Genomic DNA, 27,984 nt, shown 5'->3' with positions numbered 1-27,984 from the left:
AGACCTTACTCAGAAATATTCCAAAAACATCTGTTAAGCCGATAGTTACCTGCTACACGCATCCGTTACTAACTATAAGTGGCCAGTTCCCCCTGGGAACAGATCAAAGAGATCTCTTAGGGATCTCAATGCAGTCCACAAGTTCAGTGGCATGTGTGTGTAATTGAACATACATTACCGAATATATTAGAGGTCTACGTGTATATATACATAGCCTCTGACATCATTTCTACCGAATAATTCCGCTCTAGACTCACTGGTCTATCCTTTTAAAAGGTTCTAAGATCAAACCATCGCTCGTTGTAATCTTATGCCATTTAATTATAGGCATGCTATCAATTCTCAATGCTCTCGATTTTGGAGCTAAACCATCATAACCTTACATGTTAAGCGCACTAATAATATCACATAGTGTACTCGACCTATGATGACATTCTTATATTACATTCAAATATTCCGTAATAGATTTAGAATCCTCAAGGGTATATTGGACACTATCTCTGGTGAGTTTGTGATTAATACGGCATTCCCATCCTCATTGGTAAAATGACACTGTCAACTAGTTTGGGCCAATAACCTCAACTGTATACTAATAATTAGACTTGATGATCCTCACATGTGATGCCCCTTCACGGACAACCTATAAAGTACTATGAGTAACAAGGCTCGTGTTATCAAAATTTACATATGGTGTTGGTAATATCGTCTTTACCCCAAATGCTCTAGAGACTCAGCTCCAAGTTCTACATCCATATCCTTGCCAAATCAAATATGATTCTAATTTTTCTCCTCATCATTCTGATAATCTCCAATGGTCCTATTAGTCATGCTTTAATACCTCAAATATACACTTATCCTAACCTACCCATTGGGGCTACATCCGGTAGTCCAATGATGAACTCTATATGAGCTCTGAAACATATTCCTAACACTCTCGTCTCTAAGTACTACAACTTATTGCTCTGAAACCATTTCTGTAACGCCCCCAAATCCGGGGTCAGGAATCTGGGTCGTCACGCCATCCTTCACTCATGTGTAACCTGGTATTGATTCAATAATCCAACGAACCCCAATCTCATACTCGCACACACAAGTTATAGCCTTAGAAATGACGTACAAGATGTAATCTTCTTTTATTACACTCGAATGTACTTTACAGGATCTCAAACAATTATTTATAACCTCTACATGAAGTTACAATAATTACGACTGATATCTTATATCTATCTGATACTCTAGCACACCTGAGATAAAGCTGCCAGGGATCCTCCCCATGACTGCAAACGACTAGGTCCCACACCGGCATACTGATTATCTGTTGTGTTGTGTCATTTAAAAGAAAGCAAGAGTGAGCTATAATGCCCAGCATAATAATGTACAGTATGAAAATGACTGTATGATAAACTCACGTAAAACATCATATTTGATAAATACGTTTTCTTCAAAAATAGTTTTCCTTGGTGATACACACCTTCTTATGAAAACAATCTTTTAGTGGATTTTATTAACCTGCGAATACCTTAATAGTAAACCCAGCACCTAGGCTTGGGTTACGGTATTGTATCACAATTCCAATTGGAAGAATAGGACATTCGTTGGAGCCACCGCATACGATGATCAGTCGTACTACGATAAAAGTAACCTTTTCTACTAGTAGAAAGACGACACCTTCGTAACTCAGGTATCACCCTTGCCGCATTCGGGCTACGTGTCCCATTTCCGGGTATACACATACTTCACAAGTTCCTGAGTACACAGAGTACCTTCGCCTGCGGTACCTTTAGTAGTCCATCTAGCACATATAGTACCAGAGTCTACCCTTCCCTTGTCCTTTAAAATAATTCTATCAAACTCGAGAACTCGAACCACATCGAAGTTCCCCAAGCGTTTTACTTGTTGATAGAAACAGCTTATCTCTCTAAGATATTAGTGTATATATATGTATATACGTACTTCCGAGAATTTCGGAGGAAGTACTAAGGATGTGAGTTGACCGTTGTCAACAGATAACTAATAAGGGGGAAAAGTTTCTCCTTGAAACTATATTCAAAATATTAAATAAGTCGGGATAATATTCTCCGACGATCTGAAATTACTCGAATGATTTTCCGAAATCAGAAAGTATGTTTTAAATTAGGATCTATGATTTTTAAATCAATAATAAACCCTTTAATAAATAATAAATAATTAAATGATAATCGATAAATAATTAAACCTCGAATGGGTTTACTCTCTAAAAGAATATTTAAAATAATATTCCTCAACTAGTTTGTGTCTTCATAATTAATAATCTATAGTGATTAATCGGGTTTGAAATAAAAAAAATCGTTGGAGTATACTATTCCCGTAATAAGGAATAAGTATATAATATTTATTATTCGAACAATAAAATATAGTTGAGGGAATATGATCGTTGGGAAATCGTTTTAATAAAAGTTTGAGGTATTTTAATGTTTCGTAAGTGGACGATGAGTCCCTTTAAAACATACTACTATGGACTTATATCCGTCCTATAATATCGCCGGAATGATTTCCAGGTTTTATCTTAAATCCCGACCGACTCACGGTCTTATATAATATGTCACGCTTAAAGCGAAATAACATTTCACGATATATACTTTATCGTCCAACATCGCTACATTATGCGAAATTTCAACAACTACGTATCATGGCAAGCATGGTAATTATGCAATGATAGTAAAACAATCCTTTTACAACACAACAGTAAAAAATGGAGTTGGGTTCATAAACTTGCCTGGGTATCTCGAGGTGGAGGATGCTCTAGGTTCCGCTCGAAAATCTATGACCATAAACACAATTCATTTCGTTAGGTCCCGTTCTAATTTACGGCGACTCGCACTCATGTGATATTTATTATTCACCCTCTCAACTTATACTACCCTTATTATTCCTTTAAGTCCTTATTCACATCATGGTCTCTTCATTTTTCTAAGTATCTTAGGTTCATTCTCTTTTTCGTCGTCGGCTCCGCTTATCGATTCTTACGGTTTCTACTCGCGCGGTCTCGGCTCCGATATTTTTATAAAATTTAGAAATCATTATTTTTACTTGAAATTTTTATGGCAGTTAGGAAACTCAGTATGTTACTCTCTGTAAAAAAGTTCATTATTTATGAACACATTTAAGTTGATCCTTTATATTTTCAATGTTTGTGATTTGTTGCAGTTTTTGTCGCGTAAATCAATTTTACTAAAATGACCACAACTTTTGATCCGTAAATCGGAATCAAGCGATTCAAGCACCTAAAAGATCCTTATAACATTGACTATCATAATAAAGGGTTATTTTTGAAGAAACTATAGTTTAAAACTTCGGGACTTTCTGTAGAATCATAAAGTTACGATTCATTGGTTTTAACGGAGTTACGTTTACGATCGGGGTTTCGTTTACGCCCTAACTCTTAACACAACCACCAACAATCATCATTTCATCATTAACACACAAATTCCTCTCAATAACATCATGTTCTTGAGGCAACAACAATCAACCTTAAATCTACTTAACTTAAACTTCAAGATCTCAATAATACCACTTCTTAAACTAAGTTTTCTACCACATACTAAATGAATCTTAAAAATGAATCTTAAATAAAGTTGGGCCAAATATTTTTACCTTTATTGAAATCTTGAGATGTGTTCTTGAGGATGGTAGAGGCTTGGAAGTGCTTGGTATGAATTTTGGAACCTAAAACCACCATTGAAATCAAGAAACCAAATAGGAGTTACCATTCACACTATTCACTAGTGACTTTCTTGATTTTATTTCACCCATCAAACCTTGATAAAAAGAGATGAAAGAATTTTCTTACCTTAGTTTGATTGTTAGTAAGCTTGATAATTAATGGGATGATTTTACCATGGCTAGATTTTGAGATTTGAAATTGAATTCTCCCATTTTTCTTCAAGGGACCGAATGGAGCAATGGTGAAGGGGGGTATTTATACTTGCTTCCCTTGGTTGCTTAGCTTGGTTGCTTTGCTAGGTTACTTCTAGGAAATGGGGGTGATATCTTTCCTTTATCTTTATTCTTCCTAGGTTGAATCCTAGGTTTATTCTTGTTACAAATCTTGGGGACAAATCTTAGGTAGCTTCCTAGAAACTACTTGTGTTAGCTTCCTTAGCACATTATTTGGATAGCTTGTTTGATCATCCTATGGTTAGCTTACTATTTGATAAAGTAACCATGGTTACTTTCTTACCATGGTTTAGTTAGTGATTTACGTTTATTTAATCATTTACGCGTTCTCTCGGTTGTTTAAACGTTTTCGTAATACTTACTCGTAAATGGTTCGCGACGTAATTCCTTTCGTATTTATTCCTTATATTTTTAATTATCATACTTGAATATAAATCCGTAGGGTTTTAATCTTGTAATTATATTGTGATTCCCGTAATCCTCGATGAGTCGTAAATACGGTCGTTTTTCAAAGTTCATTTTCTTCGAAAACTAATAGCGTTTACATACACTCATTTGGTACGTATAATCGTAATATCAACTCTGAAACTCATTATCTCATGTACTACATAGCATGGGCTCAAAAGTTTTTCCCGTCCGTCAGGGTTACTATTCATTAAACATTTTACAAGGTCTCAAAAATTCAAGTTATTATATTACCATTCATAAAGGTCTTTTACCGATGTCAAAAATTTGGGTTCTTACAATGTACATTTGTGATATCAAGGAATTTTCAGACTTTAATCTCTACTTGGATGAACTGGAAGAAGTAAGAGGAATTGATGATTACAGACATCTTGCTGAAAGACTGGTATTTAGATACAAGGGAGGGAAAGAGATGGCATGACCTCTTCACAGGATTCTCCAAGAAAGCCAATCTGTTCTAATTAAAGTCTACTCATCCTTCAAAAAGAACTTTGGGTACAATGTGACTGCAAGAAGAATAGTTCTAAAGAGGATTGAGGAACTAAGGAGTATTAGAGCCAAAGATGCACTTCAAAAAGTTCTATCTATTCCCTTTATAGGAAAAAGAGTGCATCTAAGGCCCTATTGGCTGATGTAATTCATGGATGACAAAGGTGTTAGAAGATTCTTCAGATTGGAGGACCAATTAAGTATCTCTAGCAATGAGACTCTTTTGGAAATACAGGAAATGCTAAATCTCTCAGAAGCTGATGAACTTGAATTCCACAGACAACTTCAGAATCAAATTGAAGAAAACAACAGAAGGCTTGGGAAGAAATCCAGACAATCAAGGAAATAGATATATCTGCTCAGACTAGAGGAGCATCTTGATAACAATTGTGAACAATTTCATTGTGTACTTTGTATTGTTCAACTTTCAGCAAATTGTAGCACTTATCAGTTTTTCTACTATTTTCTTAATCTGTATCTTTAGGATGTTTTGTTATCATCAAGTTTCTCTTAATTTATGGCTACAATTCCAGTAGACATAAATTGGGGGAGATTGTTAAGAATATGATGTGTTCTTGATGATAAGCTAAACAAAACACCTTAGTAGATTTAACTTAGTGAATTTTGTAGCACCCGACGGATGATCAATTATAGTCCTAACGGATGATTCAATATATTCCCGACGGATGACTAATTGATATCCACCGGGTGAGTAGCTTATGTAACAATAAGTACTGTAGCACATTTCTGTAAACACCTTTGTATAGATTCTGTAGTAGCTTATGAATCATGTAGACTGCTAATAGATGTGCAGAATAGGTTGATTAAATGTAAATATAAAATGTCTTGTAATTCTGCACAAATGAAATAGAGTCAAGTGATAAATGGCTACCCGACGGATGATCAATAAAGCTACCCGACGGATGATCAACAAAGCTACCCGACGGATGATTAACAAGGCTACCCGACGGATAACAAGCATGTACCCGACGGATGATCAATTCAAATATATGTTGACAGTGACAACACAGTCACATGCGTCGAGTGATTGCAAAAGGAATGTGGCAGCCTGTTTAGCAGGGTTTCGAGAACAAAGAAGCATTACCATTTCTATGCAAGTTGTGAAGATTTTCAAAGATGCTGGAATAGAGTAGTGAAGCAGCATGAAGTTAGACTTGATAGGTTTTGTTTTATTATCTTGTCTTATTCTATGTAAAGTTGGTGATATATAAACTAAGTGTAGCAAGTAGAACAATAACAACAAACTAACTAAGCAAACACATTTTTAGCAGAGAAACTTTTGTAAGCTGCATTCTATAGAATTTCTCTGTAGTTTGTTTGTTCACTTGTAAAGCAGCTGTGAGCTATTCAAGCTTCACAGGGTTCTCTTGATATATATATATATATATATATATATGGTGGATACATTCAAATCCACCAGAAAGTTTTAAAGACTTGAGTTTTTATACTTTATGCTTGATTAACTTAACTCTGTATTCCGCACTTTGCAAATCAAACAGTTAGATATAAATTTAGTTAGAACCATTTTTCATAAATCTCAAAAAGAAGCCAGAATTACATTCAACCTCCCTTCTGTAATTCTTGTTGTATTGTTAGGGAATAACAAATATTATAAATAATTCGAATTACTTTAATATAATTTAAATCCAATTTAAATTAAATAATCCTTCAAGCATTCTTAGTGTGTGACCCAATAGGTTATTATTACGTTGGAAATGAATTTTAAATCTAATTTAAAATCATAAACAATGAGCGGCATCTAGTAATACATCATTTCTACCCATGTAATAATAATTGAATCGGTGACCGATTAAACTTCTCGTGAATAATGTACAATATAATATAATCCCTTTAACCAGATATTATAGATTAAACTAGAGGCATATAATGTGTCATCCTCATCATAGTTTAATCCAAGTTTCCTTGATCAATGAGTAGACTATCATATCAAATCAACATTTGAGCGTGGACACGCATTTCATAGTCTAGCTCACACAAGAGGCCAATAATATCACTCCTAAAATAAGAGGGTTAAATCCCATCTAGATCATTCATATTTCTCATACGATTCATAATATACCCAATGTCCACTTTTATCATTACCCGGTCAAGGATAACTTTTAATGGAAGCAATGTATATTAATTCTCGTATAGAAATATAATGACTTCAGGTCTAAGGACCATTACATCATTATCACTGTAAGAATTACTTATGACACAACAGACATATAGAATCTCACATTGGGTATGTCCAGCACCATGTACATATACATCTGCCTGTATTTTTTACTTTAGTATCATCATACCTATGATCAATGAGATGTGATCATCAGTCAACAAACACACCAGTCTTAATGCATTATTATTGTCCCTTTATAATAATACTCGACTAGGGACCTTTGGGAATATTGATACTATTCTCATAATCTCATTTCTAAGTTACATACTTAGAGATATAGAATTGCATATCATATTCCAAGGATATTTATTAATCTAACATTTATATCGCAGTAAATTAGAAATTAATAAACTTTAAAGGGAATAATCGATAGAACATAAACATTAATAATCCTAATGTCTTAAACTAAAATATCATCGTGTTGTCTCTAGGGCACAAACACTAACAATCTCCCACTTGTACTAGAGCCAATCACCCATGTATCTAATACTCATGGAACTAGTATGACCATCGTGCTTCTGCTACGACAAATCCTTAGTCAGTGTGTCTGCAACACTATCATTACTATGTACTTTACATTTATATTTTCTTGATCATTAATCTCATTAATACGGTGATATCTCTTAAGGACATGCCTAAACAGTCTCCTTGGTTGTTTCAAAATATCAATATATTCGGCTTCCATTATAGAATCATCAATGTTCTTGCTGTGAACTATTCCAGCTAACATCACTTATATTTAGACAAAACACAAAACATATATAAATACGTAATCATCCTTGTATGTCCAAAACATTAGGTTCAGAAACTAGCATCAGTGTAACCTTTTACTACCAGTTTCCTATCTTCTCCATACACCAAAAATAAATCTTTAGTGCTTTTTAAGTACTTCAGAATATTCTTGAAAATTATCCAGTGACCCTCACTTGGATTAGACCGGTATCTGCTCGTCATGCTCAAAGCATACGAAACATCAGGATAAATACATATCATTGTACACATTATAGATCCAATTGCTAAAGCATATGGAGCTTTCTCAAACAGCCCTTATCATCTAATGATTTAGGGGGCAATTATCTTTTGAGATTACTATCCCATGAGACATCGAAACATATCCTTTATTTGCCTCTTGCATCATAAAATGATGTAATACTTTATCAATCTACGTACTCTAACTAGGTCAATTAATCTTTTCAATCTATCTCTATAGATCTTGATCCCTAATGTATAGGTAGCATCGCCTAAGTCTTTCACCGAGAAACTATTTCTCAACCAAGTCTTAACAGCCTGTAGAGAAGGTATGTCATTCCTTATTTGTTATATGTCATCTACATATAATACTAGGAATGTCACATGGCTCCCACTAACCTTCTTGCAAACACATGGTTCATCTTCATTTTGAATAAAGCCAAACACTTTGACCGTTTTATCAAAATAAATATTCATTCTCCTTGAGGCTTGCTTCAATCTATAAATAGATAGAAGCAATTACAAACTATCTTAGCAAACTTTGGATTGATAAAACCCTCATATTGTATCATATATACATCATCTTCAAGGCTCTCATATAAGAAAGCAGTTTTGACATCCATTTGCCAAATCTCATAGTCAAAGTAAGCAACTATTGCTAGCAAAATCCTGATGGACTTGACCATAACAACTGGTGAAAAAGTCTCATCATAGTCTATACCATGAATTTGTTTGAAACCTTTTGCCACTAGTCGCACCTTATAGGTTTGTACTTTACTATCCATGTTGGTCTTCTCTTAAAACCCACTTGCACCCTAGAGGTTTTACCCTTTCGAGTGGATCAACTAAAGTCAATACTTTATTTTGATACATGGATTCCATCTCATATTTCATGGCCTCCAGCCATCTCTCGGAGTCTAGACTGTTCATAGCATCTTGGTAGGTGAGAGGCTTATCATTATCCGTAAGCATCACATCACCATCTTGAGTCAAAAGAAATTCATAATTTCTCCCGGGCTCATGGTGAATCCTACTAGATCTACGAATAACCTGTGTTTATTAGACATGATTACTTTCAACATTTTGATGTACATCCTGATCTTATTCCAACTCTGGTTCAATGTTATCATGTGGTTCTCGATCTTCATCGAGATGTATTGTCCTCCCACTGATTTTCTTAGAAAGTAGTTCTCCCTCAAAAAAATACAGCGGCCCGTGCAACAAACATTTTGTTCTCGAAAGGATTATAAAAACTATACCCTAGTCTCACTTGGGTATCCCACAAAATAGCATCTATCTAATTTTGGTCCAAGCTTGTCAGAGGCTAAATGTTTTACAAACGCTTCACGTCCCCAAATTTTCATAAAAGACATGCTTTGACATTTATCACTCTATATCTCATACGGAGTATTTTGAACCGCTTTATTCGAAACTTGGTTAAGTGTATATGCAGTCGTTTCTAGAGCATAACCCTAGAAACTGAATGGAAGATCCACTTGACTCATCATCGATCGCACTATATCCAACAAGGTACGATTTCTCCTATCAGAATCTCTATTCCATTGAGGTGTTCCAGAAGGAGTAAGTTATGATACGCTATCACACTCTTTCAAGAAACTCTTGAAATTGAGGTTTAAGTATACTTCTCCACGATCTGATCGTAAAACTTTTATACTTTTTCCTTGTTTGTTTTTCTACTTCGTCCTTATATTCTTTGAACATTTCAAAAGAATCGGATTTGTTCTTCATAAGAACCACATATCCATATCTACTTAAATCATCAGTAAATTTTATGAAGTAGTATAAGCCACCCCTTGCCATCATACGCATTCGACCATATACATCATTATGTATAAGTCATAATCGTTCGGTGGCCCTTTCACCTGATCAGGTAAAAGAAGCTTTAGTCATTTTGCCAATGAGACAAAGTTCGCATCTTTCGTATGATTCAAAATCAAACTTATCCAAGTATCCATCTATATATAACCGCGTTTCTCATTAATATGGCTTAACGATAATGGTAGAGGTAATGTTTGATTTGAGTCATCTTAGAACATATAAATTGTTAACTAATTGTGCAACATTATAGGCCTTATCATTAAAATAGAATAAACAACTATTGTTTATTTAATTAAAATGAAAACCTTTCTTATCCTGAAAAGAAATTGATTTAATGTATCCCCTAAAGGCAGGCACGTAATAACAATTTATTAAGTTCTCAATCTCGCCTATATGGGCAAAATTAGGTATCGAGTTCCTTCAACTATAGCAACAACTTTTGCTCCAATTCTAACCCTATACCTGAAGCTTGACCATTACTAGACTTCTTCTTTAGATCTTCCGAATAAGCTCGACAATTTAACTTCCATTCATCCAGTTATTTCCACAGAAATGACAATCATCTCCTTTAGCAACACCACTATTAGGCTTCAAAAGCCCTTTGGGATTAGACTTTGGTTTGGCACCGAATAAGATCAAATCTTCACCTTGCCTGTCCACTTGCTTTTCCCGTTTGCATTCCATGTGTACATCATCAATATGGACGTAATTCATGCCTTTACCGTGTTATTTTCAGCAGTTCTAAACATGCTTAACAACTCAGTGAGTGTTCTGCCTATCTCATTCCTTTTGTTCTTAACAAACTGAGAATAGAAGTTGTTCAAAGATCGTTTGATCAAATCAAGCTGTCTATAGACCATTCTTGAAACCCAAAATATCAAGGTACATATGTCTATTACCTTTAGAACATGTGGTCCAACCGGATATGATTCTCTCATTAATGCAAAGGTATGGTGCCTTATTATTGTCAAATCTTTCTGACGAGCCTATCCTTCAAACATATTTTGAAGGTGCTCAATCATATCATAAGCATCATTATGCTCTTGTTACTTCTAAAGCTCAGCACTCATAATTATAAGCATGAGACAGGAAACATCAGTTGCATAATTAATTTGCTTCTGGTAAGCATTTTTTCTGCACATGTTTCATTCTCAGCTAGAAGAGATAAGGGAAGGGTTTGACTGACATCCTTGAACCTGAGGACAATCCTCAAGTTCCCATATCAATTGAGAAAATTATTTCATGTCAGCTTGTCCTTCTCAAGGAATATTACATAGAGAAGTTATTTGTGTTATTTGTCATTTAATTTCTACAATATTAAAGTGCATAAAATGACTTAGTCTACAGATGATCATTAAATTATGTTCAGGTGATTATTCATATATATATTTACAATATATATCTCCCACTATTTTTATCAAATCAATAGCCCTAACTATTAATTCGGAAAAAATATCTTCTATATCCTTTCTAGTGAGCCAAGATCCTTATTTCACCATGCGTTAGGTCAGCTTTGGCTTTTCTCCTAAAACATGATTATTTAGGTAGACAACATTTGTCAATTATATCAACTATATAACTCTTGGATAGCTTGGTGGAACAACATTTGTTCATATTTATCTAATAAATCTCGCCAAACTCTATGCCTCTAAGTTCACAATCCTATTGTGGTAACTTAATTAAGTCAAACCCAATAGTAAAAAGTATCAATATACTTCAACACATCTCCCACGATATATAGGAGTACTTCGCTTTGGCGAACCCACTCCTGGTCGATCTAAGGGTTAACGCATTGGACTCATTGGAAATCATCTGATCAACTTAATATTAACTTTAGGGTTTTGTTAATTTTAAAACGATCATGATCCCATCATAAAGAGGTCCCAATTTTTCCTTAAATAAAATACTTCAAATCAATATTCATCAATGGTTTGATTTCCAGGTAGTGAGGGGGTCACAATGGTCTCGCTTAAAACCCACAACCTTACAAGTTCAATGAACTCGCTTTTGACAAAATCGCCCCATGTCAGAAATAAAGAAAATTTGTATTTTATTCCATGTTTCATAAACACAAGAATCTCATAATCGTTTGTTCATTTTAAAATCTTGAATTGTTACAGATTTTATCTTGTTTAGCAAGCATGGCATGGGTGTCATATCTAATACATACATCCTTAATCTAATTAAGCATGCATCTTTATAAACTACTCTACACATACATTCATCATATGCACATATATATATAAAGTGCAATAAATAAATGTGGTTGGTTATGGCTTCATCCTCTGTGATATTTATCAAGCTAATGACAAAGATCTAGGTCAATCTAAGGTGGAAAATAAATACAGGCTAACTATTACATGTCTTCTTTCTTGTATTGCTTCCTTGGATGGCCTCCGTGTGGGATTACCCTTGATATTCAAATCTTCATGTCTTCATATACATTACAAGAATGAAATATGAAAACTAATCTATTGAACTTACAAGAAGAACTCGAGTTACATTCGAGATTTAATAATTACAAGATTAAACGACATGCAAGCCGTAGTTGAAAAACCAAAACCATTAACCTAAGGTCATAAGCCATAACCATCCACCATGCTAAATTAACACAAAATAACATGTTAAAACACATAATCCGATCTTAACATATTATACCCATCATGATCTAATCATAAAAACCAAATATTGAAAAAAACAGAAAATTCAAAATTAGATCTGATAACATTAAATCGCAGATTACAGTGCCTAAATGACGTTAAATGCCTTACAGATCAGTCGATGATAGCTTTAGCTATCTGTTACGTTCAGACGCTCGATTTTATATGAAATAGCGTATTCGTTCGCTAAAATCAAACACCAGACACAGATTTCAGCAAATTCGCTGCATCCGATTCAGAATCGTATCAAATACGATTCTTATAATAAGAATAAACAAAAAATATGCATATATCAGTATATATACAAATTATATAATCATCATATTATTATACAACTCTCTTGAAAATCATATATTCAAAACATATATATACATACACATATATAAATATAACATGTAAAACATACAAAATCGCATACATAACCGTCATGGAATATTGTATACATGTTATCATCATAAAACCAGTAAACACATAAATGAATTAAACATTTTTCGCAAGTAGCTCTGATGCCATTGTTGGGTTTCGAGCACATAAATACAACGAAAACACTAATTAAAAACGTAAAAAATCAGAATTTTTGAAACCCACCGCAGGATCCATGCGAAAAACATATATTTAATTCATAGATCAGATTGTTTACCTTAAGAAGCTTTACCAATTGGTTGACTAATGGAGATCCAAAACTTGTTCAATCACCACGCATCCCGCTCTCGCGATCTACGCTCTATCGGTATCCACGCGAATGCTTGAACTCAAGGATTGAATGTGTACTAGCACAAACTCATTTCTTCTTGCTCTCTCCATCGTCTCCCTTGGTGGCTAGGGTTTTTTTTTAGTAAAAGTCTTTTTCACACCAAAAATTAGCCACACAAGAGATATTATATAGAGAGTAGAAAAACGAATTATAACTCTTAACTAATTAGGAGTTATTATTAATTCAAACTTCCTATTTGTATTATCATTTAGTCTCACTTAATTATTTAACAAATAAATTTCATAATTAATATTAATAAATTCGAATATCAATATTTATCTAATTAATTAAGTCATACTTAATTAATATTATAAATAATTCGAATTACTTTAATATAATTAAAATCCAATTTATATTAAATGATCCTTCAAGCATTCGTAGTGTGTGACCCTATAGGTTATTATTACATTGGCAACGAATTTTAAATCAAATTTAAAATCGTAAACAATGAGCGGCATCTAGTAATACATCATTGCTACTCAAGTAATAATAATTGAATCGGTGACCGATTAAACCTTTCGTGCATAATGTACAATGTAATATAATCCCTTTAACCAAATAGTATAGATTAAACTAGAGGCATGTAATATGTCATCCTCATCATAGTTTAATCCAAGTTTCCTTGATCAATGAGTAGTCTATCATATCAAATCAACATTTGAGCGTGGCCACGCATTTCATAGTCTAGCTCACACAAGAGGCCAATAATATCACTCCTAAAATAGGACGGTTTAATCCCATCTAGATCATTCATATTTCTCATATGATTCATAATATACCCAATGTCCACTTTTATCATTACCCGGTCAAGGATAACTTTTAATGAAATCAATGTATATTAATTCTCGTACAGAAATATAATGACTTCAGGTCTAAGGACCATTACATCATTATCACTGTGAGAATTACTTATGACACAACAGACATGTAGAATCTCACATTGGGTCTGTCCCGCACCATGTACATATACATCTACCTGTGTTTTTGACTTTAGTATCATCATACCTATGATCAATGAGATGTGATCATCAGTCAATAAACACACCAGTTTTAATGCATTATTATTGTCCCTTAATAATAATACTCGACTAGGGACCTTTAGGAATATTGATACTATTATCATAATCTCATTTCTAAGTCACGTACTTAGAAATATAGAATTGCATATCATATTCCAAGGACATTTATTAATCTAACATTTATATCGCAGTAAATTAAGAATTAATAAACTATAAAGGGAATAATCGATAGAACATAAACATTAATTATCCTAATGTCTTAAACTTAAATATCATCATATTGTCTCTAGGGCACAAACACTAACAACTTCATGGTGCAACAGGGTATCATTCTTGGGCACAAGGTGCCTATCAAGGGGCTTGAAGTGGATAAGGCCAAGGTAGGGGTTATTGAAAATCTTCCTCCACCAATCTCAGTTAAGGGAATCCGCAGTTTTCTTGGTCATGCGGGTTTTTGTCGGCGATATATCAAAGACTTCTCAAAAATCTTTAAACCCTTGTGCAATCATTAGAGAAGGATGTCCCTTTTAAGTTTGATGAAGAATGTTTAGCTGTATTCGGGAGTTTGAAAAAGAGTTTGATTACAGAAACTATTATCACTGCACCTGATTGGAATGAGGCGTTCGAGATGATGTGTGATGCTAGTGACTATGCAGTTGGAGCAGTTCTTGGCCAGAGTAAGAAGAACATATTCCATATGGTTTACTACGCTAGTAAAACCCTTAATGGTGCTCAGCTGAACTACACTACCACAGAAAAGGAGCTCTTGGCAATTGTCTATAGTTTCGAGAAATTTTGATCTTACTTACTTGGGATAAAAGTGACAGTTTTTACAGATCATGCTTTTATTCGAGACCTCGTCTCGAAGAAAGATTCAAAACCTTGATTGATTCGATGGATTCTATTGCTTCAGGAGTTCGAGCTATAAATCAAAGACAGGAAAGGTACAGAAAACCAAGTAGCGGATCATCTCTCACGACTGGAAGATCAAGGTAAGGCTTCACAGGATAACACGTTGATCAATGAATCTTTTCCTGATGAGCAACTCTTTGGGGTGCAAGAAGAAGAACCATGGTTTGTAGATATTGTGAACTATCTTGTCAGTAATGTTATTCCCCCATAACTCTCTTATGATCAAAGGAAGAAGTTTCTACATGAGGTGAAGTGGTATCGATGGGATGAGTCATTCTTGTTCAGATAGGGAGCAGATTAGATAATAAGGAGGTGTAATCCGTATAGTGAGATGGAGGGTATTTTGAGAGATTGTCACTCTACTGGGTATGGTGGCCATTATGGTGGAGAGAAAACAGCTGCCTGTATCCTTTAAGCGGGATTTTTCTGGCCTATACTATTTAAAGATGCTCATCAGTTCGTGTTGAGATGTGATCGTTGCCAAAGGGTTGGAAATATGTCCAAGAGAGACGAGATGCCTCTCAATGTTCTTCTTGAATTTGAGATTTTTGATGTTTGGGGAATTGACTTTATGGGGCCATTTGTCTCATCATGCAACAATCAGTATATTCTTTTGGCGGTGGATTATGTGTTCAAATAGGTTGAGGTTAAAGCTTTGCCAACCAACGATGCGAAGATAGTGCTAAATTTTTGTTCATAAGCAGATATTTACATGTTTCGGTACTCCAAGGGTCATAATCAGTGATGAGGGATCACATTTTTTTAATCACAAGTTCATTACATTGATGGAAAGGTATCATGTGAATCATCGTATTGCCACAACCTACCATCCTCAAACTAATGGGCAAGCTAAAGTGTCTAACCGAGAGATCAAATGAATCTTGAAGAAGGTTGTGAGTCCATCAAGGAAGGATTGGTCATTGAAGCTTAATGAAGCTGTTTGGGCCTATAGAATGACATTCAAGACTCCTCTAGGCATGTCTCATTTCCAATTAGTGTTTGGTAAGGCGTGTCATTTGCCTGGAGAGCTAGAACATAAAGCGTATTGGGCTTTGAAGAAGTTGAATCTTGATATGTCGGCTGCTGGAGAAAAGAGAATGCTTTAACTTAATGAACTCGATGAGTTCCGTCTTCAGGCTTATGAGAACAACAAGTTATACAGGGAGAAGGTCAAGAGATGGCATGATAGGAGGTTAGTGCATAAGTTATTTGTGCCTGGTCAGCAAGTTCTATTGTTCAACTCTCGTCTCCGTCTTTTTCCAGAAAAGCTTAAGTCGAGGTGGTCAGGTCCATTCATTGTCAAAACTATGTTTCCACATGGAGCTGTAGAGATTTTTGATAAGCATCTGGACCAAGCGTTCAAAGTAAATGGTCAGAGGTTGAAGCATTACTATGGTGATACGGCGAATCATGAGGTGGTGAGCGCCGTTCTTGTGAAAATTTGATTTCGAAGTTTCACGTTAAGCTAGCAACGTAAACGAAACGCTTCATGGGAGGCAACCCATGCTTTATTATATAGTAGCTTTGAAAAGAAAAAGAAAAAAGCACAAAAATCAAAATTTTGGAATTTTTCCAGAAGCACGGCGCGCCCGCGACTAAAGCAGGGCGGCCACGCAAAGTCACTGGACAAGAAAAAAAGGAAGAAGAGAAAATTAGAAAAAAATTGGGGGTTCTTCTCAAGCACTTCAGGCAGCTACTAGATCCTCTCGTGGAGCCGTTAGATCTTCTCGTGCTCAGGAGACAGGGGATAGTTCTGACTTGGAGATGCGGAGTATAGGAGATTGACTAGGCGCATGGATGTCTTGCATGACATTCATAGTCATTTTGCTACGGATTTGACACAGGCTTTGGGTACTGCTTTCCGGGCCACTGGTGTCGAGGTGGATTGGCCTATATTTGGAGTTGATTCTGTGTACCCGCCACATGATACTCCACCCGAGGAGGGTGATACTGCTGATGACTAGATATGCCTTGTATCCTTGTTATTACCTTCAATGAGGACATTGAAGATTTTAAGTTTTGGGGTGATAATATAAGGATTAGTAGTGTGTGTTGTGTCCATATAGATTCATATTGCATGTTTATTATAGTTCATTCATATTTTTACATGATTGTTCATATAGTTGTTTGCATTTTTGTTTTGCATATTTGTTCGTGTTTGTATGTGAGTCCATTTAGTTGCATTCGCATGCATATAACAAGATCCCTTAGGTTGAGTTGTTTCAAATTGATAGGTTGGTGTTAATTAGAGTGTAGTGATATCGAATAAAGGGAGGATTAAGTCCTAATGAATTGATTTGCATGCCCAGAAATAAAGTTTTTTTCACAAGTCTTATAGGTTGCTTTTAAACTAGATCATGATCATACTTGTTTTTTTTTGTTCGAAATTGAATCACTTGGTTATATATAGAATTTTTGCTATTCCCGTAATGATGTAGGAACACTGATTTTTAAATTGGGGGAAGGTCATGGATTTCATTGCTAATTGTGAATAAAGCTAGGCGTCAAATGGCTAGTAGCTGGCTCATATTTTTATGAGTAGTCTAGGGTTGAATGAGATGGAACGAAACACACTCATTCAGAATCATAGAAAAAAAGAAAAAAAGAAAGAATAGAAAAAAATAGAAAAAAAGAAGAAAAAAATATGTGTTTCTGCATAATTAATCACGAGTAAGCTCTTTAATAATCGAGATATTAAGTTCTAGGGGACTTTGTGCCTAGTGACCTAAGGCTTGTATAGTCTGGGATCCGCTAACCTAACGCTCGCTACATGGGTATTATGGTATAAGTTTTTTGGGACCTCATTCATTGCACGGTCAAATAAGCATTTGTGTTTATGTATTCATTATAATAGCATGAATCCTTGTATAACTCTAGTAAAAATGAGGTGTTGTGAGTCATTATGTGTTTAACGTCTATTCTATTTATAAACTTGTGATTGTTTTGGTGAAGAATAAGATATGATTATTGATCTAGTATGGAGAGTATATCTGTTAAGCATCGCATACAAGCACATTTTTAGTTTATAAGTTGGTTCATGGGATTTAGTTGAACTCTATTTCAAGTAATTGCATTCTTAGAGACATTGCTTATTGATTGGTTATGGTTATTCTGAAGGATCATTGCATTTTCATATTAGTTGAATTTATGCATTTGTTTTTTTAGTGTTGAGTCCGTTTATGCTTGGGGACAAGCATCGATTTAAGTTTGGAAATGTGATAAGTGGAATTTATATCTACTTGGAACGCTTCATATCGGCTTAAGTTGGTGTTTTGAACTCAAGTATTTGGTATTTTTGATGTGTTTTGTGTTGAGTCATTTCATGGAACTAGTCGGAGGTGGAAATAAGCTTTCAAATGATTTTATGCTGATAAGAGATCAGAGAATGGAGTTGCGAAAGTTTGCGAGAAGGTCAGAGCACAAAACAAGAAACTGGAGAGTTTTCTATAGAAAGTAGGCACGCCCGCGCCTGAAGGAGCGCGCATGTGCCAGTTAATCCAGTAAGACAACGCACCCGCACTAGGTATAGCGTTCCCGCACCATACATTTGCTGCTGAATCCTGATTTGAGTCTAATTGGGTGATTTGAAGAGTCCAGGTCAACCGGGGGCTTATATATAATGAAAAGAATACGAGTTTAATAAGAAGCAAGCCATGGAGAACATTAAGAAGACCTAGAGCACACGAGACAGCTACAGAGAAGAAGAATTACTTCATTCTTTTGTATTCTTCGATTTAGGCGATACTTTTGGATGCTTGTTTTGTTCTTGTTCCAAACCCTAATACTCTATATATTATTACGTAGTATTCTGAACTTATTTAGTACCATGTTTTCATTGGAACCATGGTGACGATGTGTTAGATCATGAACTAATCGTTGTTATGGGGTTCTAGCGGATTTATTTATGGATTTCAATATTTGATTATTTCAAAATATTTAGTATGTGGTGATTTATGATTTCCTAGTTTAGATATGCTTATTCGTATTTGATGCGTAGCTAACATCTAAGATTGTTTGTTAATCTCTGTTGAAGTGACAGTGAATATAGAGGTTTAGAACTTGCCATGCTAGCATAGGTTTATGTATGAATTGACATGCATAATTCGTGGAGTAATTTTATCCATCTTACACACCCTATATAATCATAATGGATAACTTATTCTTAAACCGTTATATTTTCAAATTCTATAGAAATATAGGGTCTAAGCATAATTGGTGTCTATTTGGCTTCTATCTTGATTGTGGATGCTCAGTAGTAGGGTATACGTATATTAAAAGATAGCGTATACTAATTTCGTGTTATCTGATTAGTTATCATCACCATCGCATACTAAGATTAAAGGCATAAACTTTAAATGAAGTATTGCCAGAGTTGTACTAAGCTTTTGCCTTCCAGTTGTTATCCTTGTTGGATGTTTGTCCCTTGTTCTTGAAGAACTTTGGCGTCTTTACTCTAATGTTAGAGAATTTTCTTGCTAAGTACGCCATGGACTGATCTAACTCATCCAGTTCATCCAAGGTATAGAATTTATCCTCTTCAAGTTCAAGAATAACTTGCTTCTGTGGTTCCTTGTTCTTTTGCTCACTACTTGAGGCAATCTCTTGTTCATCATCAGATGGCTAGCTGTCATTTACAATTAGTGCACTTGATCCATCAACAAGGTACCCTTGACCAGCTCTTAAAGATTTTCTTTGAATCATTTCCAGTTCATAGGTTTTTAGAATACCATACAAAACCTCCAGTGTCATTCTGCTCAAGTCTCTCCCTTCTCTTATAGTTGAAATATTCTATTCTAGATGGTCAGGAAGGGTGAGCAAAAACTTCAAGTTAACATACTCAGCTTCATAGTATTTGCCATGAAGCTGCAAGTCATTAATCAACTTATTGAATCTTTCAAAAACATCAGTTATATCTTTTGGTTTATCAATAAAACCCTCATATCGAGACACAAGTATTCTCTTTTGGTTGGATCTAACTTCCTTTATACCTTCACACAAAATTTTTATTTTCTCCCAGATCTGTTTAGCTGTGTCACAGTTTACAATATTATTGTACATGACATTGTCAAGTGACTCTATCAGAATTAATTGCAGGCTACCCTCTAGAGAAACTTTTTCTTTCTCAGTTTCTGTGTATTTTGAAGGATCTTTAGGACCATAATGAGCTGGGATGACCATGTCTCCATCTGTAGATTCTTCAATCCTTTCCATAGGAGTGAAATGTCCATTCTTTAGAATCTGGATGTATAAGTGATTGGTCATCCTTAGAAACAACATCATCTTTTTTTTTCACAATGTGTAGTTAGTCTTATCAAAGGCCGGTATCTTGATACTGCTAATCTTCTGTGTTGTCATTCTTACAAGATCTTTAATCTGTTTGCTTTTAGTTTTTGCCCTGATACTACTTGTTAGGTAATTAATACAACACAGGGGGTGAATGTGTTTTAGATGTTTTCAAGGCTTTTTCAAAATTTGTTTCTTGGTTAACAAGGAAGATTAGAAATGCAGTAATATTATGTTAACTGAAATAAAACAATGCACACAATATTTCAAAACTCACTTAATTTTATATTAAAATCAAGCTAGTACTTTGCTACAAATCCTGGGTTCTTTGTAAGTAAGGATCTCAGCTTCTTCCTTGAGAGAGTTACAAGAAAAAACTAGATCTGTTTGATACCATTTAAAAGCAAAGGACAAGTATTTACTTTCTAGATTAGTAAACACAGGTTTACACAGTATGCAATAAGATGTACTAAACCCTACTTTAAGTTATCTCCAAAACTTTCCATTTCTGGCTTAGTGAATTCTTGCATATCCTGTGGATCTGTGACTTTTCTTTGTCAGTTAATCTTGGCCTTTGATCTTGCACTCTTTAAGCTTCTTTTGTAGACTTTTCAATATAAGTGATTAGATCGTTTGTTGATTGACAATCTTGAATATTTAACTTGTCTGCATTCTGCACTTGAGCTTTATGTCGAGATCTCCAGTTATTATAGAGAACTGACATCTCGATAAGTATAATGACTTATCGAGATCTCTTAGTTCTCTACAAGTGTTTTGACTTGTCGAATTCTCTAAGTTCTCTATAAATGAACTTGACTTGTCGGGATCTCTGAGTTCTCTACTAGTGAACTTGACTTGTCAAGGTCTCTAAAACTTTGCATGTAGAAAAGACTTGTCGATATCTCTAAGATCTCTATTGGCATTTTGACTTATCGATATCTCTGAGATCTCTAATGAGAAAATGGACTTGTCGATATCTTCGATCTTCTTACCTTCATTTTAACTTGTCGATATCTCTGAGTTCTCTATATGTAAAGTGAATTGACGATATCTTCAATCTTCATTTGACTTGTCGATATCTCTAGGACTTCTCGATAGGCCAATTTGGACTTTTTGATAAGTCATTCTAGAGTTCTCGAATGACTTCTCTATATGCCTTGATCTGTGACTTGTAGATATATTGACTTAGAACATTTTTCCTAAAACAGATTTATTCAACTCCAAGCTTCTTCACAATTTCTCTGAGGCATGATCTTCTGCCAGAGTTTATTATTAGGCTTGAGACTGTTTACAGAAAAATACTCCAGTCTAATCTTTGGCATTTTTACAGACTCAAGTAATACAGTACAAAATACAAATTTAGATTATCATACAACTAATTCTTAGGGCTGTCAATTTGACTTAATCTTGTTATGATACAAGAATGTCTTGCACAACAGTAACAGGTGTAATGGTTGGTGCATCTGGAGAACATAGCTCAATAATATATTGACAAGGTGTTGGGTGGTGATCGAAGATGGTTTTACCGGTGAGCTTTGAGATGTTTGGTAGTACGATGGTGTTGATGGTCATCGAAGTTCGATCAAAAGTGTAGATGGCGGAGATGAGATAATATATTATGTTCTTACTGTAATTAATACCAGTGATATAGAGAACGTGAGATAAGGATGAAAAAGAAATGAGAATTCGACGATGATTTAGGTGAGAACCCGTAAAAATTTTCACAAAGACATAACGGTTTGGTGTGAATACGCCAATGTGGGTGAAGAAGAAGGCCAAGGATAAAGTAGCGCTTATTTTATATTAGGCCAAAACTTGGGTCTTCCTTTTAACAGGTTAGATTTAACCGGGGTTCTAGTTTTTATTTTAAGTCTGTTTGTATTTGAACAACCCCTATATTTTGATATTTATTTGATATTTATTTGTACATAAATGAACCAACTTAAATATTTTGTAAAGGTTAATTGTGTTGGCCAAACCTCCTTCTAATATTTTGGAAATCAGGTTGTCTTTGTTTGAAAAAAATAATAATATAAGGATAATTCTTACTATAATATCCGGGAAAAATTTGCGACTATTTTAGGATATATTAAATAAAATATTATTGGCTTAACATCTGTTTGAGATGCTTCTGGCTATAAATGTTGCGTGATAAATATTTAATGGGGTCACATTAAAATATTTTTGGGATATTTTGTTATGTGCTAAAACGCAATTACAAGAAATTATATACTATGTGGACTTATTCCAGATAGCCTGAATTAAATGTACCGTGTTTGGCCTTGTTTTGCGTGAGTTGTCACTCGTTTCGGGATATATTATTAATTTATGAAATATTTCGGTTTATAAAAAATATCGGATCGGACCCCTACTAGTACGTTAAAGCCCACAATATATGTATTTTTATTTTTATAAAACCACGGGTGTTTCAAATATTTTATATTTCACATATTTGAAAAATTCTTAGTTTTTGAGAATTTTTTGATATAATTTTTATATTTATTTCAAAATAATATTTTCCATATTAATTATTAATTTTGGGCTAATTATTTTTAAAAAATGATATAATTAGGCCCTAAATCAGTTTACGGGTATTTTTATGTAATTAAAAATAGATTTTTATTATTAATAATTTTATATAAAATCAGAAAAAAATATTTAAAAAAATAGAATTTTGCTCTCAAATTAAGGTTAAGGTTTCAGTTTATGTTACTGGAATTAAAAGGTGATTTTGAAAGCCAAGTATATCGTGTTTGTATCTGTTGCGAAGCTTGTAAGATGTACTATCAGAAACTTCCATCAAAATCCTTGAAAAAGTTATAATTTCTAAAATTCAAATTTTAGAGCTTTAATTCAATTTGGGGGTTTTGGGTTATTGATTGTTCGTATATTTTGCTGTTATAAAGTTATCAATCGTAAGTTTTGGAGTATATTTGTGTTAATTTCGTCGATTTTGGGTTAGGATTTGTGGTGGCTGAAAAAACTCCATAGCTATCGGTTTTTCTTATTTTTCAGCCGATTTGCAGCTTGTATATATATATGTGTGTATGTGTGTGTGGATTAGTTGGTTAACCTTGTATGACCGGAAGGATGGGTTTATGCTATTATGGTCATTTTTGTACGATTTCCGGAGTAATTGCCGGCGGGGTTTCATATTTTCTATACTCATGACATAATAATTTTAATATTTACTTTGGGTAATAATTTTCTTCATTATATTGATATACAATAACTTTAGCTACTAATGACAGAAATTTACGCACTGATAAATAAAGGATTATATAATTAAGAAATCATATAAATTATACAGAATACTCTTGCACAATAAACATATCAAAAAGATGTATTAAGACATGACTAACAATAAATATAATCTATCAGTTACATGATAATGTGATTGTACAATGAAAGAACCATAATTATACAAATTGTCGATTATTCCAACTAAATGAAAACATAAGTTAATCACATTTTGACATCATTATTTCTTAACAAAAATCAAAATGTACAATGAAAGAACCATAATTATACAAGTTGTCAATTATTCCAACTAAATGAAAATATAAGTTAATCACATTTTGACATCATCATTTTTTAACAAAAATCAAAAGAACTTTTTATCGTAATCTACTGTACTTCAATATTATAGGTATCTATTTTGTTTTATTTTCCCCCCTAAAATACATATTTTAAGAAGTCCAAAATACGTTATGTTTTTTTGTTATGTTTAAATATAATTCTAAAAATAAGCAAATTTAATGGACATAAAATAAAATGAATATATAACCCTCTCTAAGTTGGAATTCATACACAATTTCTTCAGTACAAAAACCATCACACGAAAACATATAATATTACTATTAACAACGGCTATTTAAATCAAATAATCCAATCACAAATTACCTCGTATAACCTTTTCTCCCTAAATACGCAGAATTAAAATTATTATCTGGGTGCTTAAAACGTGAGTCTCGGATTAAATACTTTTAGCCCTTAGATCAAAATTATTTCAACGGACGAGATTAAAAGTTCCAGCTTAGTTACCGTTATAAATTAAACTCGCCTTCCCCAACTTTAAAGAAAAAAAAAAGCACAACACTCAGATAACAAAATTACAAAAATACAAAGAGAGAAGCAGCAGAGATCAAGAAAAAGAACAGAGAGAGAGATAGAGAGAGAGAGAGAGAGAGAGAGAGGAGTCTTGAGAAGAGATGACTTCTAGAGGTGTGATCACTCAGCGTCATAAAGGTATCTTTTTATTGATTTGTTGCTTTATTTTTGTGATTTTTGTGAGTTTTATTGATTTTCTTGCTATTATTTGTGATGGGTTTTTTGAATTTTATGCGGGTTTTGTTTTATTAGTTTGATTATGAAGATTCAGGGGGTTAAAGAATGTATTTTGACTATATATTTATGGGTTCTGTTTGAATTCTTGATGGGATTGATCATGCATGTGTATATTCTGTATGCATATCTTTTATTGTAAATTTTGTTTGATTGAGAGGAGTTTTGATGATCTTACTGCAAAATTGTTATTTGTATATGATTTTATGGTGAGATTGATTGTAAGTTTATGTTGTTGAATGTAATGTTGTGGGTTTTGTTTGGTTTTCTGTGTACAGAACATTAAAACTTTGTGTCGATTCTTATATCTTGTTTATATGTATATCTTTTTTGAGTTATATTCTCTATTGATATGTGAGTTTTAATGTTCTTAATGATAAAGTATAGGTTGATATTGACTTGATGATACATAAGTGATTGTGTGTGTTTATGTTTAGGATGTGACTCGATGTTTTTTCGTGCCTGCTGTTTATGTTTCTTTGTCGTCTTTTATGTTTATAATTTCGAAAGTAATCCTATCAATATGTCTTTGATGTAGAATTAAGATTTTGTAATTTAAGGGGGCTTATGTTTTCTCTAGTTTTTATTTGCTTCAGTGTACTTATGTATCATCTTTTGTATGTTGTTGATCAAAATCTTTGAAATTATTTCAGAGGCGGAAGGGAAGCAAGAGAATGTACAAGCAGAAGGAAGAAATCGGAGGGTTCTTGGTGATATTGGGAATCTTGTAAAAGCTGTTGAGGCAGGGAAGGTCAAGAATCAGATCAAAACCAATAGGCCAATGACAAGGTTTGATCATTTTTCACTATAGTTCAATTTTCTTTGGTTAATTATTTCGTTAAGTGTGTTTTGAAATTTGATAAAGTATTGGTGATCTTTTTAGGAGTCTATGTGCACAACTAGTGGCTAAAGGACTACCAGTATTAGGCGGAAAGGATCCTAAGGTAGTTAATTGATTTCCAATGCAATGTTTATATTTGAAGTGTATGCCCTTTCGTTTCTGTGAGTTAAATTTGCATTGTTTTTTATTAGGAATATTTACTTTTTTGTGATTTATGTTGCAAAAGGAAATTCAAATGATTGATGATGGAGTTGTGGGAAGAAAGGGAGTGTTGGAAGCAGCTGCTGTCCATATGAAGGATTGCGAGAATCAGAAACCAACTGTTATCCTGAGTTGCGATGATGAAAGTAAGCCCAAGAGTAGTGGAATAAAATCTAGACCAGCCTCCTCGAAAAAGAAAGAGAGGGCCTTCACTTCTATTCTCAGTGCTAGAAGCAAAGTATGTTTCATAATGAGAATGCCTTTTCATTTCTTGAGCTTATGTGAAATCCATTAAAGTCAAGTTTATATTATTGAACTGAAATTATTGCCCTAATTCAGGTTGCCTGTGGCCTCATTAACAAGCCCCAGAATGAGATGATAGAAAACATTGATGCATCAGATGTTGATGACGAGCTAGCAGCTGTTGAATATGTGGATGATATCTACAAATACTACAAGCTTACAGAAGTAATTATCTGTAAACCCCATTTATACCATTCGTTCTATTTTCAAGATTTTACTGAATTAGAGTGATTCAATTGTTATGCAGGGTGATGGTCAGGTTCATGATTACATGCCTTTACAGACTGACATCAACTCCAAAATGAGATCCATTCTTATAGACTGGTTGGTTGAAGTTCACAGAAAATTTGAACTCATGCCTGAGAGTTTGTACCTCACCATCAATATAGTGGATCGTTACCTTTCGATGAAGATTGTTCCAAGAAGGGAACTACAGTTGGTAGGAATTAGCTCAATGCTGATTGCATGCAAGTATGAAGAAATTTGGGCACCAGAGGTAGCCGTCTGACATTAATTGATTTATTTTGCATTTTATAATTGTAATAATTGATGCAAATTGAAAGTTAAGCTGTTTTGGGAAATTTTCAGGTTAATGACTTCATTGCTATATCAGACAATGCTTATACCAGAGAACAAGTACTGCTGATGGAGAAATCGATACTTGCGAAGCTTGAGTGGTATTTGACAGTACCAACACCATATGTATTTCTTGTTCGATACATAAAGTCTTCAGTTCCATCAGATCTTGAGGTAAATCATATAGCATCAAGATGTTGACAGTATGAATTTTATGTACTGGATATGTTATTTGTACTAAATTTTGTTATTTTTTGGTTTCTTGATCATAGATGGAAAATATGGTTTTTTTTCTGGCTGAACTTGGTCTGACCCATTACACAACTGTGGTAACATACTGCCCGTCTGTGATTGCGGCTTCAGCTGTTTATGCTGCACGATATACCCTCAAGAAATCCCCTTCTTGGACAGACACATTGAAACACTACACAGGATACTCTGAAGATCAGTTAAGGTAAATGTTTTTTTTTCATGCACTTGGAAGTATATTAATTACTAGATAAGATAAATCAGAGTTGTTTAATAGTAGTAGTATCTTCTGTGACCCTTGAATGTACATTTACTTTTGTAAATGTAACAGGGATTGTGCAAAGCTCTTGGTTAGCTATCATGCTGCTCTTTCAGAAAGTAAGCTCAAGGCTGTGTACAAGAAGTTCTCTCGCCCAGAAAAAGGTGTTGTCGCTCTTGTTCCACCAGTAAAGGCTATTTGAACTCCCTTGGATTTCACAAAGAAGAATTCCGCAGTTTGTCTTTGTTGTTTGAGATGGCAATTAGCTCTTGTAGAGGATCATGATGCTGATATGATCTTTGGTCCTTTGGAAGATATTATTGATTCTATTTTAGGTTGTGTTGCAAGATAAATTGTCAACTGTTTAAGGATTTAATTGTTGGTTTGATATTAAGACCGGTAGATTCTATCGTTTTTCTGAATAGCTTCTGCGCCCATGTCATATCATATCATCTTACTGTTTGCTCTTGCATACAAGTTGTTCATCTAATGCTAATCTGATTGGTTTACATTTTAGTTACAAAGTACCTTTGATCTCTGTATTTTCTGCCAACTTTTGGAGGGGCCAAGCAAGTGTGTCGAAAAGAGGCAATGTTTTAGGTTCAATCTAAATGATCACTCGGGGGGGGGGGGGGGGGTGGTCAAGTATTAGAAGTATAGAAGGGTCAAGTATAAAAAGTATGGT

The 27,984-nt window shown here is 34.2% G+C and overlaps 2 protein-coding genes across 3 annotated transcripts; both read left to right on the top strand.

Moving 5' to 3' along the window:
- Positions 1-15,028: 15,028 nt before the first annotated feature.
- LOC141708728 (uncharacterized) lies at positions 15,029-17,207 on the top strand. Its single transcript, XM_074512487.1, has 3 exons — positions 15,029-15,100; positions 16,380-16,661; positions 17,088-17,207. Exons 1-3 carry the CDS (start codon positions 15,029-15,031, stop codon positions 17,205-17,207), a joined length of 474 nt encoding a protein of 157 aa, XP_074368588.1.
- A 7,397-nt stretch (positions 17,208-24,604) lies between these two features.
- LOC141668885 (G2/mitotic-specific cyclin S13-7-like) lies at positions 24,605-27,826 on the top strand. 2 transcript variants are annotated; one of them, XM_074475945.1, is made up of 9 exons: positions 24,605-24,774; positions 25,524-25,659; positions 25,754-25,814; positions 25,938-26,150; positions 26,252-26,380; positions 26,463-26,711; positions 26,804-26,965; positions 27,064-27,245; positions 27,372-27,826. In XM_074475945.1, exons 1-9 carry the CDS (start codon positions 24,738-24,740, stop codon positions 27,499-27,501), a joined length of 1,299 nt encoding a protein of 432 aa, XP_074332046.1. In that variant the 5' UTR covers positions 24,605-24,737; the 3' UTR covers positions 27,502-27,826. The 2 variants fall into 2 exon arrangements, with proteins under 2 accessions (XP_074332046.1, XP_074332036.1); XM_074475935.1 differs by having other exon boundaries at positions 25,736-25,814.
- The last annotated feature ends 158 nt before the right edge of the window (positions 27,827-27,984 follow it).

This window comes from Apium graveolens, chromosome 1 (assembly GCF_009905375.1).
Source record: "Apium graveolens cultivar Ventura chromosome 1, ASM990537v1, whole genome shotgun sequence".
In the NCBI taxonomy this organism is placed as follows: Eukaryota; Viridiplantae; Streptophyta; class Magnoliopsida; order Apiales; family Apiaceae; genus Apium; species Apium graveolens.
This window is presented reverse-complemented; position numbering and strand designations above follow the sequence as displayed.